At 44.2% G+C, this 14586-nt stretch overlaps 1 protein-coding gene across 1 annotated transcript in view; it reads right to left on the reverse strand.

Annotated features, from left to right (window-relative positions):
* The window catches only part of NGEF (neuronal guanine nucleotide exchange factor), a 59094-nt gene extending 47425 nt beyond the window's left edge, over nt 1-11669 (reverse strand). Inside the window, exons 1-3 of the mRNA XM_038756683.1 lie at nt 11261-11669; nt 7034-7176; nt 2505-2782 (exon numbers count right to left, since the gene is read on the reverse strand). Of these exons, the coding sequence (XP_038612611.1) occupies nt 2505-2782; nt 7034-7176; nt 11261-11370 (531 nt within the window). The 5' untranslated portion in view covers nt 11371-11669. The remainder of the gene's footprint in view (nt 1-2504; nt 2783-7033; nt 7177-11260) is intronic.
* Nucleotides 11670-14586: the final 2917 nt, after the last annotated feature.

Here is a 14586-nt window from a genome sequence, read left to right on the forward strand (position 1 = left end):
GGAGCAAACAGTCGAAGATGGCTGTTAGGGAAGGAAGAAGGGAGGAGGCAATTGTTTACAGTCTGGAGGGGGAGATTTTCTATGCCTGTGGAATATTTCTACTAATGAGGAGGAGGAGGAGGAGGAGAAAAAGTGGCCATGGATAGGAGAGTCCCTCCTAATAAGTAGCAGAGGGAGTGCCCTGATCATTGCTATGGCATTTTGAACTTCTGCTCCACTGAATTTCCCAAATGAGGATTTGGTTGATAGGATGGTTCTTCAGAAAGCCTACAGTAGATCTAGAAAGTTTAAATCATTTAAGAAAATTAGACTGCAAGCTTGTTGTGAGCAAGGAACTTGTCTACCAACTCTATGTGTACTCTCCCAAGTTCTTAGTGCAGGGCTCTGTTCACAGTAAGTGCTCAGTAAATAAGATTGATTGAGGAACTGGTATATCCTAGAATCTACAAGATGAACCAATAGATTCACATGCACACTGAATATAAATGAATGGACCACATTAAAAAGCTGATATTTGTAGAGATTTTCAATCATATTATAATACCAGCAATCCCCAAACAGTAACTCCCAACCCAGCACGTAAACGTAAGGAATTGACTTTTAGACCACGAAGGGGAACAGTATGATTTGGAATGATAGGAAAAAAAGGGAGAGATTTCTAAACAGCAATGCTCTCAAGATACAGATATATTTTGATGATTAATATTGCATTTGTCTGTTAAAAGGGAAAAGGAATTAGAAGATTAAGGGATAATTTCAAGAAGTTATTATGAATCCTTCAACTCTAGCATGACAAATATCACTAATGGCAGAGAACTAGTTCAGGTTTAATTATATGTGAACTAGCTAAATATAGTTATTCTGCTGACCACTCTTACCTTTCCTACCTTTGGCTTTCTCCTGCTTATCTCATTCTCAATTTCTAGTGCATGTCCTCTCGCAAACATTTCTCTTTTCCAATTTCTTACTGATTCTTTGCCTTCCCTCATTTTTAATACTTCGCCAAACATCCCTTTCCCTGTCCTTTCTAGGTATTTTCATTTCCATCTCTCCCTTTTTTGTTCTGTTTCATTCCCTTAGGGAGCCCCAGCTTCCTCTTTTGCTTCTCCTTTTCTATCTCTTTCCCCCTTTTTCTTCTTCATCCTTATCCCCTTCCCAATTCCGCTCATTCCTTCGCCTTGCGCTATCCAATTCCAATTAGCCACATAATGCCTCTCCTAGCCAATGGTCCAAGCAAGGGTGAGAAAAAGGTGGGAAGTGGGCAGAAGAAAGAGGGAGTCTGATAAAGACCAAGAAAAAAGCCCTCATCTCTGCCAAAGACAAAGTTTGAAGGAAGGCATAAAAATCCAGAAATTATTCATTTTCTGCTAAAGACCAAGAAAAAAAAAGTACTTCTCTCCCAAAGACAGAAAGTTTGAAAGGCACAGAAATCCAGTAATTAGTCTTTGTTTCTTGTTCTACCATTTTATATTCCCCACTTCATAAACTCAACTTCACATTGGCTTTAGAGCACTCCATCACCTTGAACCCTCCTAACTTACCTCACTTCCTTCCTTCTACCACCCAGCCCACATATGCATACCTCTAGTGCTTATCTTCTCACTGTGCCCTGATCTCACCTCCAACCCCTGGCACACCTCCTGCCTCTGGCCTGGAACACCTTTCCTCCTCAAATCCGACAGACAATTACTCTCTCCCCCCTTCAAAGCCTTATTGAAGGCACATCTCCTCCAAGAAGCCTTCCCAGACTAAGCCCCACTTTTTCTCATCTCCCACTCCCTTCTGCATCGCCCTGACTTGCTCCCTTTGCTTTTCCCCTTCTCCACCAGTCCACAGCACTTCTGTATATATCTGCATTTTATTTGTATGGTTGTCTGTCTCCCCTGCTCTAGACTGTGAGCTCGTTGTGGGCAGGGCATGTCACTGTTTATTGTTGTATTGTACTTTCCCAAGCACTTAGTACAGTGCTCTACACACATTAAGTGCTTTATAAATAAGATTGAGTGAAAGAATGAATGGGTGGCACATTGTGACTATATAGTCATGTTTCCACAGAGGCTCTCTAGTCCCCAGAAGAATAGTCTTCCTTTACAACTTGTGGGCAGAGGGGCAGTTATGGGCCCTATTATACCTGTAGAATTATTGCCTATAATATATTGCTAGTATTCAAAATATCTTTCATTATAGTGCAGAAGCAAAAACACATACAAATGCCTTGGACTTTTCTGGCTCCCATCTAAATCACTATTAGAAATAATCTCATTCATCCCACCCTCAGCACTATGTACACATCCTTACACTGTGCCATTTTCCCAGCTGTAACTTATTTTCATGTCTGTCTTCCTCTATAGACTGTGTGCTCCTTGTAGGCAGGGATCAAGTCTACCAACTCTATTGTATTATACATTTCCAAGCGCTCATTACAGTATTCTGCATTCAGTAAGCACTCAATAAATGCCACTGATTCATTTCATACCTCCCCTTCCCAACCAAATCCCCTTTACCTCTTGCAATTTGATTTCATCTGGTTGAAGAATCTCAAGGACACCACTGCTCCTGATCTCTGGAAGATCCTGCCAGAGGTTAAACCTGGAGTTGGCATTATTGAGTAAGCATATTTGAGGCAAAGGTTTGCTTTCTCTTGAATTTCTAGATTCCTCTTCAGTTGGTGTCTCCTCACTGGATGGAGACTCGGAGTCGGCTTGTATTTCAGCATCCTGTAACCTCCTAGTTTCAATCTCTTGGAGTGTAGACTTATCCCGGTATTCCTGGTACAAGAGCCCTGGAATCCAGACAAAAAAAATGTTAGTGAGGAAAGGAAAATGAATATACTTCAGATAAATCACTGTGGGCAGGGATTGTGTCTGTTGTTGTATTGTACTCTCCCAAGTGCTTAGTACAGTGCTTTGCACACAGAAAGCCTTCAATACAATTGAATGAATTAATAAATATTTTCCAGGTTTTAGAATGAAGTTTTGGTAGTCTTGCCAAGTAGATTTCTTGGACTTGAATGTCCTGACAGTACCAGCTAGCAGTCCTGCAAGGGTTCACCTGTAAATTAAATTGATATTACTCAGAATTCATTACTACTCTTAATTCCTTGGTCAAAAGTAGGAAAGACTTTAAGAAAGAATGAAGATAATTGTATTACTAGAGTAAGTCAAATGCAACAAGGTCCTACCATTAACAAGAACTCTATTTCCAACACAAAAGCGACTGACAGGGACAAATTACTTAAGTGAAATAGAATAGAATGTCTCTTTTCAATTAATATGGACAACTGCAATGCAGTGAGTCTGGCTTCACAATAAGGACACTGTTGGCACACAATGGACACTTAGTAAATACTAAATTACACAGAGAGCTAGAAAAAATGACATTCCAAGCATCCTTAAGTAAAAACTTGCATTCATTGAAAAACATGAGCATTATATTTGGACATTTATAATCTGTGATCACGAAATTTAAAATTACCTGTCCTAGTCTTACTAAAACTTATATTTCAAGAGAAAAAAACCCCAAAAAAACATGCCAAGCTGAGTACAATGCTTGTACTTTCATGGGGTCAAAATTCAAATTTGCACTAATTGCAGGATGAATCAGATCCACTATTTTCATAATTGAAATCATTTTTTGAGTCAGTAGTTCCAAGATGAAGATATTGAGGAATATACTGGCATAGCAGGGAGGGAGACAATGTCTTTTCCCACCCTCCACCTAGCCATTTGGCTTTCTTATTCAGAGCCCTCCACTAGAGCCAAAGGTTAAGTTTTGTAATGGCCTCAAAATTACTGCCATGGATAACTTCTCAGAGGTCACCTTTCTAGACAAGGTCAGAATACCTACATATAGAGGGGCCTGGGGACCTCTAAAAATCTATCAGTAGCTAATACAGTCTAATTCTATCATCTGGTTCAAGCAAGAACATAAAATCCACATTACTATATTTAAAGAAACATGATGAGCTACTCTCCTAGGATTCAATTATTCAGTATAGCGATATTAGAAGGAATTTAATTTACATGAAATCATTCGGTTTTAAGATTTTCAAAAATACAGTTTGTGAGCTTTACAAAAGCATTTAAACACTGAGCTGTGGGTGGTAACATATATAAGGTAAAATTTGTTGAAAAAAAAGATACTAAAGATGACAGTAGTTGAATCTTAAATGGCTAGCCTAGGTACAAAAAAATGCCTGTACCTGAAACCCTTCACTCTCTCTCTCTCTCTCTCTCTCTCTCTCTCTCTCTCTCTCACACACACACACACACACACACACACAAATTTTGTGGGTATAAAGCCTTAGAAAAACATTCATAATTAGAAGGACTGTATATACTAGGAAATATTTATCACCTTCTATAAACTGACACAGTTCTGTTCATTCTACCCCCATAGACTGTAAGCTCCTTGTGGACAGAGATTGTGTCTACTCATTCTATTGTATTGTACTTTACCAAGTGCTTAGTCTAGTGCTCTGCACACAATAACAGCTCAAAAAGACCCACTGATTGATTAAAATGAAAGGTAAATCAAGATAGATTTACCTTTGGGAATTGTACACTGTTCTATTTAGCTTCTATGCAGAGCTACAGATAAATTATTTCATATGTGGAAAATAAGAAATGAACACTTCAAGAGGGAAAACCCTATGACATTTGCAGTATATTACATGTTTGAGGAGTTAAGTAGAATGAATTTCCACCTCTTCCTAAACATGACTAACCACAACTCTATAGGTCCTGCCCTCATGATAAAATGTAAAGAATGTAACTCTCCTAGGGAACAAACAAAAATCTATTTTTGTTGTATTTGTTAAAAATGCAAGTTCTTAAGGACGAGGTACTACGTTTTGTGGGTTTTTACCACACTGGAAAAAATACACTATTTTCCATTTCAGGTAATGTTATTTTTTTATTCAGAAAGAGCATACATATTCCTTTCCTCCTGAGCACTAATACACTCACAAGCATCCATAGCCCTTTTGAAGCTATCATTTTACATATTCTTATTCCTTTTGTGTTCAGTCTTATTTATTTAGTATGTAGGGCACTGTATTAGGCACTTGGGAGAGTACAACACAACAGACACATTCCCTGCTCACAACAAGCTTACGGTCTACAGGAATGTAACATCTCCCATGTTGGACACAAACCCTGATCAAGGAATTTACAGTTGTCTATCTATCTCTCTAGTGTAGTCTCCCCAGAGCCTGGTAAAGTTCTACGTGCTCCATAACTATTAGGTTGATTTTCAGCAATTTTGTAAATAATCCACTGAGCATAAAGAGACTATTTTGTAGAATTTTCTACAAAGTATACCTCATCAATGAACAAACAGCCTTCATATTCTGTGAATCTGCACTTAATTTACCTCATCTTGGGTCTTCAATTAATAAAATTTTAAAAATAGTGCTCCAAATATGGAGAATTGTATTTATGATTTGAGGTTCTTGGTGTTCTATTTAAGTGAAAGTTAATGAAAAAAATCTGTAATCTCATGAAATTCTTATTCCTGCTGCTGTTCCTCTTGCACAAATTAGACAAAATTAAAGACAGAAATGCAGAGTATACCCTGGTTTCAAACAAAACTATTTTAAAGTACCCATTGTGTTTAAAGCACAGTTTTAAGTGCTTGAAAGAGCACACCATAGTTAGTATGTGTGATCGATCCCTGACTTCAAGGAGTAGAGCAAAGAGAATTGCCTTAGTATTCTGCCTCTGAAGTGACTCCTGCAGCAATCTGAAAGGAAATTCTAGTTTGACCTCGTAAAACTATGAAAGCTATTTCTGTTTAGCAGATCTGTATCAGAGGGGCTAGCTCTAAATCGGATCATTATTCATTCACAATGATATACCTGTGGCAGTTATGACAGTGATTTAATCAAATTTGTGTCAAGAATACCACAGTGTGCAATTTATTTCCCGCCAGCCCTTTTTACTTTAGCTCATTAAGATATTGGCATATCGTCGGTAACCATCACAGCAAAGCATTGCTGGGTAGGAAGGCTGCGACAACATACCATATTTCAAGAGCTTGAGAAAGCCCTCAAGGCTTTCGTTTCTTATTATAGTTTTCTCTAACTTTCTCACTCGGTTTGACCTGTTTTCTATTATTAATATCATTATTATTAATAATAATAATACTTTTTGTTAAGCATTTACTATGGGTCAAATAGAAGGTAATTAGGCCCTACGTGGGACTCACAGTGTAAGTAGGAGAGAGAAGAGGTAGTTGAATCCCCAGTTTTGCAGATGAGGGAACTGAGGCCCAGATACGTGAAGTGATTTGCCTAAGGTCTCACAGCAGGTAAGTGGTGGAGCTGGGATTAAAACCTAGGTTCTCCGACTCCCACGCCCTGGCTCTTTCCACTAGGCCACACTGCTTCTCTCTCATCCTTAGCATACTCTCCAATAGCACTGGCTCTGACTAGCCTTTCTTCCTTCCTTCTTCCACTCTTTCTCCCCTCCCTCCAACTTCCACCCCCCTCCTATGCCCAGCGTTGCTTCCTGAGTCAGGTTTTCCCTTTTCCAGTACCCTCCTTCCCAAGTTCCTTTCTCATTACTGCTTTTGGCTGACTGAAGACTCCTATTCATACCCAGCCTTAGACACTCCCTAATAGCTTAGCCAACCTTAGCAACATCTTTGGGACAGCCCACTCCAACAACATTCATCTGTCTTGGGTAGGGAAGTTTTTTTTAAGGCTTAGCAACAGTCACTAGGTAGGGTAGAATTTACAGCTGTTCTGCAGCAAGACAAGGATATTGTACTGGAGATAAATCGTACTTTAAGTAAAAGAGGTTCCTATACAAGACAATTTGCTACTAAATTTGTCATGGAACATTGTATCAAACCATTTCCTCATTTATATTCAGTATTTTCACCTCTCTGAAAATACATATAAAGCACTGCCTGCCACCAACAGGAACAAACATCAGGGAACTTATTTTACTCAAAATGATAGCAACAGAGCAGCCCATTCCCTTCACTTTCCACAGCCTCCCCTACAACGTAAGTTAAACCGAGTTCTTACCTATTTGTTCAATGAGATTTTTCCAGGAGTCAGCGGGAATAGGGTGGATCATTTGCAGAGCCTCCGTGAGAGTGGTTGGACTATCCATAAGAGCAGGGCACTCCTCTGGGGTAGCCACAGTTCCTGGAGTAGAAGGGGATTCGCTGAAGAGAGAGCCAGAGTCAGAAATTAATTGTCTTTTTCAAGCAGAGACACCATTCCCTTACTCTGGCCAGCAATCCTCCAGCACCAGTGGATAAGAATATGTGACCAGTCGTGGACAAGTGGCTCTAAACTTTGTCAAAGTCGCTGCCTACAAATGCTATGTGCCAGAGCTTGTCGGTGATTCATTCCCACAGGGATTCAGCTCAAACCCTCAACCTTCTTTGGGAAACGTGGCAGCTCCTTGCATTTTTCTGGCTGGGATGGGGCCACAGGGAGGCAACCGTGGAGTTCAGTCCAGCTCCTAAAGTCAACTGAGGGAGAGTCCAGGCCCACCACTGCCCCGAGGTAGCTCTACCCTCGTGGAAAGAGGGATAGGGAAGAATGAGCAGTGGAGAGAAGGGCAAAAAAGTGCCAAGAACACAAAGAATCTCGGCTTTTAAAAAAAAGCGACAAAGGAGTTGAAGGCAAAGAAGCTATTAATTAATACGCTGGGGAAGATGGAGAGGGAGGGAAAGGCAAGTAAAGGTGTGAGGGAAGAGGATGGTTGTTGCTTAATGTCTACAAACTGTTATATCGTACTCTCCCCCAAGCACCCGAGGATAGTGCTCTGCACACAGTAAGTGCTCAATAATAAACATGATTAATGGATTAACGGAAAAAGGCTACAAAGCATGGGACCATTCAGCCAACTCAGCCCCCAGCCCCAGCAGACCACTCCTCAAGCCTCCTGAATGCCAAGGGGTCACGTCCGCCAGAGAGCAGCTCCCCAGGGGGGTCGCAGCTTGGGCCTGGGTGTCAGCAGGTCATGGGTTCTAATCCCAGCTCCACCACTAGTCTGCTGTGTGACCTTGGGGAAGTCACATCGCTTCTCTGTGCCTCAGTTCCCTCATTTGTAAAATGAGGATGAAGACTGGGAGCCTCACGTGGGACAGGGACTGCATCTAACCCAATGATCTTGTATCTCCCCCAGCACTTAGAACAGTGCCTGGCGCATAATAATAATGACAATAATAATAAAAGTAATGATTGTGGTATATTAAACATAGTAAACACTTAAATATGATGATGATTATTATTAACAATAATAGTAATAATTGTGGTATATTAAACATAGTAAACACTTACATATGACAATTATTATTAATAACAATAATAGTAATAATTGTGGCATATTAAACATAGTAAACACTCACATATGACAATTATTATTATTAATAACAATATTAGTAATGATTGTGGTATATTAAACATAGTAAATACTTACATATGACAATTAGTATTATTAATAATAATAGTAATAATTGTGGTATATTAAACATAGTAAACACTTACACATGACAATTATTATTATTAATAACAATAATAGTAATAATTGTGGTATACTAAACATAGTAAACACTTACACATGACAATTATTTTCCTTCCTCTCCCTCTCGTCCCCCTCTCCATCCCCCCATCTTACCTCCTTCCCTTCCCCACAGCACCTGTATATATGTATATATGTTTGTACATATTTATTACTCTATTTATTTATTCATTTATTTTTACTTGTACATATCTATTCTATTTATTTTGTTAGTATGTTTGGTTTTGTTTTCTGTCTCCCCCTTTTAGACTGTGAGCCCACTGTTGGGTAGGGACTGCCTCTATATGTTGCCAACTTGTACTTCCCAAGCCCTTAGTCCAGTGCTCTGCACACAGTAAGCGCTCAATAAATACGATTGATTGATTGATTGATAACAATAATAGTAATAATTGTGGTATATTAAACATAGTAAACATTTAAATACGACAATTATTATTATTATGTGCCAGGCACTGTATTAAGCACTGGGGTGGATACAAGCAAATCGGGTTGGACACAGTCCCTGTCCCACGTGGGGCTCGCAGTCTGCATCCCCATTTCCCAGACGAGGGAACTGAGGTCCCAAAGAAGTGACTTGTCCAAGGTCACACGGCTGACAAGTCGCGGAGCTGGGATTAGACCCCCTAAACCTTCTGACTCCCAGCCCGGTGCTCTGCCCGCTGACAAACACCATAATAATAATAATTATTATTAGGGCGCTCCCCCGGGGGCGGGAAGTCATCTTTGAGAGCGTGGGGAATGGGAAGGGGAGGAAAGGAAAAAGGAGCAGGAAAAACGGAGCGGCGGCGGAGCACTGCGCTAACGCAGTGAGCCCCTTGTTGGGTAGGGACCGTCTCTATATGTTGCCGACTTGTACTTCCCAAGCGCTTAGTACAGGGCTCTGCACACAGTAAGCGCTCAATAAATACGATTGAATAAATGCATAAAGGAGGGAGCAATGGGAATTAAGACTGCGGGACAACCGGATTCCCTCGTATCTCCCCCAGCGCTTAGAATAGTGCTTGGCACGTAGTGAGCGCTTAACAAATACCATTATTATTATTATTAGCACATAGTAAGCGCTTAACATTCATTCATTCAATCGTATTTATTGAGCGCTTACTGTGTGCAGAGCACTGGACTAAGCTCTTGGGAAGTACAAGTCGGCAACAGATAGAGACGATCCCTACCCAAAAACGGGCTCTCAGTCTAGAAGGGGGAGAATGGTATTAACAAATACCAAATACCATTATTATTGGTGGCACATAGTAAGCGCTTAACAAATACCATTATTATTATTATTCGTGGCACATAATAAGCGCTTAACAAATACCATTATTATTGGCACATAGTAAGAGCTTAACAAATACCATTATTATTATTATTAGTGGCACATAGCAAGCACTTAACAAATACCATTATTATTATTATTAGTGGCACATAGCAAGCACTTAACAAATACCATTATTATTATTATTATTAGTGTCACATAGTAAGTGCTTAACAAATACCATGATTATTATTATTAGTGGCACATAAGGGCTTTACCATGATTATTATTATTAGTGGCACATAGTAAGGGATTAACAAATACCATCATTATTATTATCAGTGGCACATAGTAAGCACTTAACAAGTACCATTATTATTATTATTATTATCATTATCACATAGTAAGCACTTAAATACCATCATTATTATTATTAGTGGCATATAGTAAGGGCTTAACAAATACCATCATTATTATTATCATTGGCACTTAGCGCTTAACAAATGCCATCATTATTATTATTAGTGGCATATAGTAAGGGCTTAACAAATACCATCATTATTATTATCAGTGGCACTTAGCGCTTAACAAATGCCATCATTATTATTATTAGTGGCATATAGTAAGGGCTTAACAAATACCATCATTATTATTATCAGTGGCACTTAGCGCTTAACAAATGCCATCATTATTATTATTAGTGGCACTTAGTAAGCGCTTAACAAATACCGTCATTATTATTATTAGTGGCACTTAGTAAGCGCTTAACAAATATCGTCATTATTATTATCATCAGTGGCACTTAGTAAGCGCTTAACAAATGCCATCATTATTATCGGTGGCACATAGTAAGCGCTTAAATACCATTGTTATTATCATCGGTGGCACATGGTAAGCGCTTAACAAATACCATGATTATTATTCGTGGCACTTACTAAGCACTTAAATACCGTCATTATTATTGACGGCACATAGTAAGCGCTTAAACACCATTATTATTATTATCGGTGGCACATGGGAAGCGCTTAACAAATACCATGATGATTATTATCAGTGGCACTTAGTCAGCGCTAAACAAATACCATCATTATTATCGGTGGTACATAGTAAGCGCTTAAATACCATTATCATTATTATTATCGGTGGCACATGGTAAGCGCTTAATACCATGATGATTATTATGGGTGGCACTTAGTAAGCGCTTAATACCATCATTATTATCGGTGGCACGTAGTAAGCGCTTAATACCAATTATTATTATCGGTGGCACATAGTAAGCGCTTAAATACCATTATTATTATCATCAGTGGCACAGAGTAAGCGCTTAAAAAATGTCATTATTATGATGATGATGATGAATGCTTGGGGTCCCGGAGGTGAAGGGGGAGGTCAGAGGTCAGGGCGCTCCTGCGGGGGAGGGAGGCCGTGGCCCCGGGGTGGTGGTGGTGGTGTGTGGGGGGGTCCTCACCTGCCGGAGGGCAGGGGTCCCGCCGTGGAGTCGCGGGGGTCGCTCTCGGAGGAAGAGCCGTCATGGTCCACGGCGCAAGCGGCGCTGAAGGCGGCGGCCAGCAGCTCCATGCGGGGCCCGGGACGGGAGCCGGAGCCGCCGAGCCAGCCCGCGGCAGGCGCGGGGCGGGAGGACTCCCGGGGGTTGCCACGGTAACCGCCGAATGGCCGCCCTCCCCCCCGAGGACCGCTCAACAGCGTCTATAGGCGGCGCGTACAGCGTCCCCTATACGTAGCGGGGAGGTACAGGCGTATGTGGCTGAGGGGGCGTCAGGGAGGAGGGGGGGAGGAACCCCTTCCCTCGGCCCCCCGCCGCCCGCGTTGAGGGGGACTCTCCTCAGAGAGGCCTCCCTCCCGCCCGAGGACGGCGGCGGGGCGTTGAGGGGAGATGACCCTCGACCTCTGCCCCAAATGGGCCTTCTCCCTCGGGGAGGGCGGGGAGGCCGTCCCCACCTTCGCCGGGGGCGGGACGGAGACGGGGGCGGCCCCGATGGAGGAGATTTCTCCTCAGGACGGTCCCCAGACGGGGAGATTGCTCCTCAGGACGGACCCCAGACGGGGAGATTGCTCCTCAGGATGGTCCCCAAAAGGAGATTTCTCCTCAGGACGGTCCCCAAAAGGAGGAGATTGCTCCTCAGGACGGTCCCCAAACGAGGAGGTTTCTCCCCAGGACGGTCCCCAAACGGGGAGTTTTCTCCTCAGGACGGTCCCCAAACGGGGAGATTGGTCCTCAGGACGGACCCCAAACGGGGAGATTGGTCCTCAGGACGGACTACAAACGGGGAGATTGCTCCTCAGGACTGTCCCCAAACGGGGAGATTGCTCCTCAGGACGATCCCCAAACGAGGAGGTTTCTCCTCAGGACGGTCCCCAAAGGAGGAAGTTTCTCCTCAGGACGGTCCCCAAAGGAGGAGATTTCTCCTCAGGACAGACCCCAAACGGGGAGATTGCTCCTCAGGACGGTCCCCAAACGGGGAGTTTGCTCCTCAGGACGGTCCCCAAACGGGGAGTTTGCTCCTCAGGACGGTCCCCAAACGGGGAGTTTGCTCCTCAGGACGGTCCCCAAACGGGGAGTTTGCTCCTCAGGACGGTCCCCAAACGGGGAGATTTCTTCTCAGGACGGTCCCCAAACGGGGAGATTTCTCCTCAGGACGGTCCCCAAAGGAGGAAGTTTCTCCTCAGGACGGACCCCAAAGGAGGAGATTTCTCCTCAGGACGGACCCCAAAGGAGGAGATTTCTCCTCAGGACGGACCCCAAACGGGGAGATTGCTCCTCAGGACGGTCCCCAAACGAGGAGTTTGCTCCTCAGGACGGTCCCCAAATGAGGAGTTTGCTCCTCAGGACGGTCCCCAAACAGGGAGTTTGCTCCTCAGGACGGTCCCCAAACAGGGAGATTGCTCCTCAGGAAGGTCCCCAAAGGAGGAAGTTTCTCCTCAGGACAGTCCCCCAAAGGAGGAGATTTCTCCTCAGGACGGTCCCCCAAAGGAGGAGATTTCTCCTCAGGACGGTCCCCCAAAGGAGGAGATTTCTCCTCAGGACGGTCCCCCAAAGGAGGAGATTTCTCCTCAGGACGGCCCCCCAAAGGAGGAGATTTCTCCTCAGGACGGCCCCCCAAAGGAGGAGATTTCTCCTCAGGACGGACCCCAAACGGGGAGATTTCTCCTCAGGATGGTCCGGAAACGAGGAGATTGCTCCTCAGGACGGACCCCAAATAAGGAGATTGCTCCTCAGGACGGACTCCAAATGAGGCGATTGCTCCTCAGGACAGTCCCCAAAGGAAGCGATTTTTCCCCAGGATGGTCCCCAAAAGGAGGAGATTGCTCCACAGGCTGGACCCCAAACAAGGAGATTTCTCCTCAGGACAGTCCCCAAAGGAGGAAGTTTCTCCTCAGGACAGTCCCCAAAGGAGGAAGTTTCTCCTCAGGACAGTCCCCCAAAAGAGGAGATTGCTCCTCAGGACAGTCCCCAAAGGAGGAAGTTTCTCCTCAGGACAGTCCCCAAAAGGAGGTGATTTCTCCTCAGGACGGTCCCCCAAAGGAGACGATTTCTCCTCAGGACGGTCCCCCAAAGGAGGCGATTTCTCCTCAGGACGGTCCCCCAATGGAGACGATTTCTCCTCAGGACGGTCCCCCAATGGAGGCGATTTCTCCTCAGGTTGGTCCCCAAAAGGAGGCGATTTCTCCTCAGAATGGACCCCAAACGAGGAGATTTCTCCTCAGGACAGTCCCCAAAGGAGGAAGTTTCTCCTTAGGACAGTTCCCAAAGGAGGAAGTTTCTCCTTAGGACGGTCCCCCAAAGGAGGCGATTTCTCCTCAGGACGGTCCCCCAGAGGAGGCGATTTCTCTTCAGGACGGTCCCCCAAAGGAGACGATTTCTCCTCAGGACGGTCCCCCAAAGGAGGCGATTTCTCCTCAGGACGGTCCCCCAAAGGAGGCGATTTCTCCTCAGGACGGTCCCCCAAAGGAGGCGATTTCTCCTCAGGACGGTCCCCCAAAGGAGGCGATTTCTCCTCAGGACGGTCCCCCAAAGGAGGCGATTTCTCCTCAGGACGGTCCCCCAAAGGAGGCGATTTCTCCTCAGGACGGTCCCCCAAAGGAGGCGATTTCTCCTCAGGACGGTCCCCCAAAGGAGGCGATTTCTCCTCAGGAGGGTCCCCCAAAGGAGGCGATTTCTCCTCAGGAGGGTCCCCAAATATTTCTCCTCAGGATGGTCCCCAGAGGAGATTTCTCAGGATGGTCCCCAAAAGGAGGAAATTTTTCCCAAGGTGGTCCCCAAAAGGAGGAAATTTCTCCCCAGGAGGTCCCCAAAAGGAGGAAATTTCTCCTCAGGATGGTCCCCAAAGGAGGAAATCTCTCCACAGGATGGTCCCCAAAGAAGGAAATCTCTACTCAGGATGGTCTCCAAAGGAGGAAATCTCTCCTCAGGACGGTCCCCCAAAGGAGGAAATCTCTCCTCAGGATGGTCCCCAAAGGAGGAAATCTCTCCTCAGGACGGTCCCCCAAAGGAGGAAATCTCCCCATTCAGGATGGTCCCCAAAGGAAATTTCTCCTCAGGACGGTCCCCAAAGAAGGAGATTTCTCCTCAGGACCCCGAACTGCGCACGGGGCGGGAAGCAGAGAGGGAAGAGAAGAAACTAGGTTCTCAAGGAGACTTGCCATTTTCCTCCCTGCCATCACGAACCCCTATTTTCCTCGCCCCGAACTGGGGGCGGGGGGCACCGGGACAGAGAAATGCCATCCAGAAGGAGATTAGAGGGGATGGAGGGGGTCGCCTCAGAAGGCATTTAG

Source organism: Tachyglossus aculeatus, chromosome 1 (assembly GCF_015852505.1).
Source record: "Tachyglossus aculeatus isolate mTacAcu1 chromosome 1, mTacAcu1.pri, whole genome shotgun sequence".
Classification (NCBI taxonomy): Eukaryota; Metazoa; Chordata; class Mammalia; order Monotremata; family Tachyglossidae; genus Tachyglossus; species Tachyglossus aculeatus.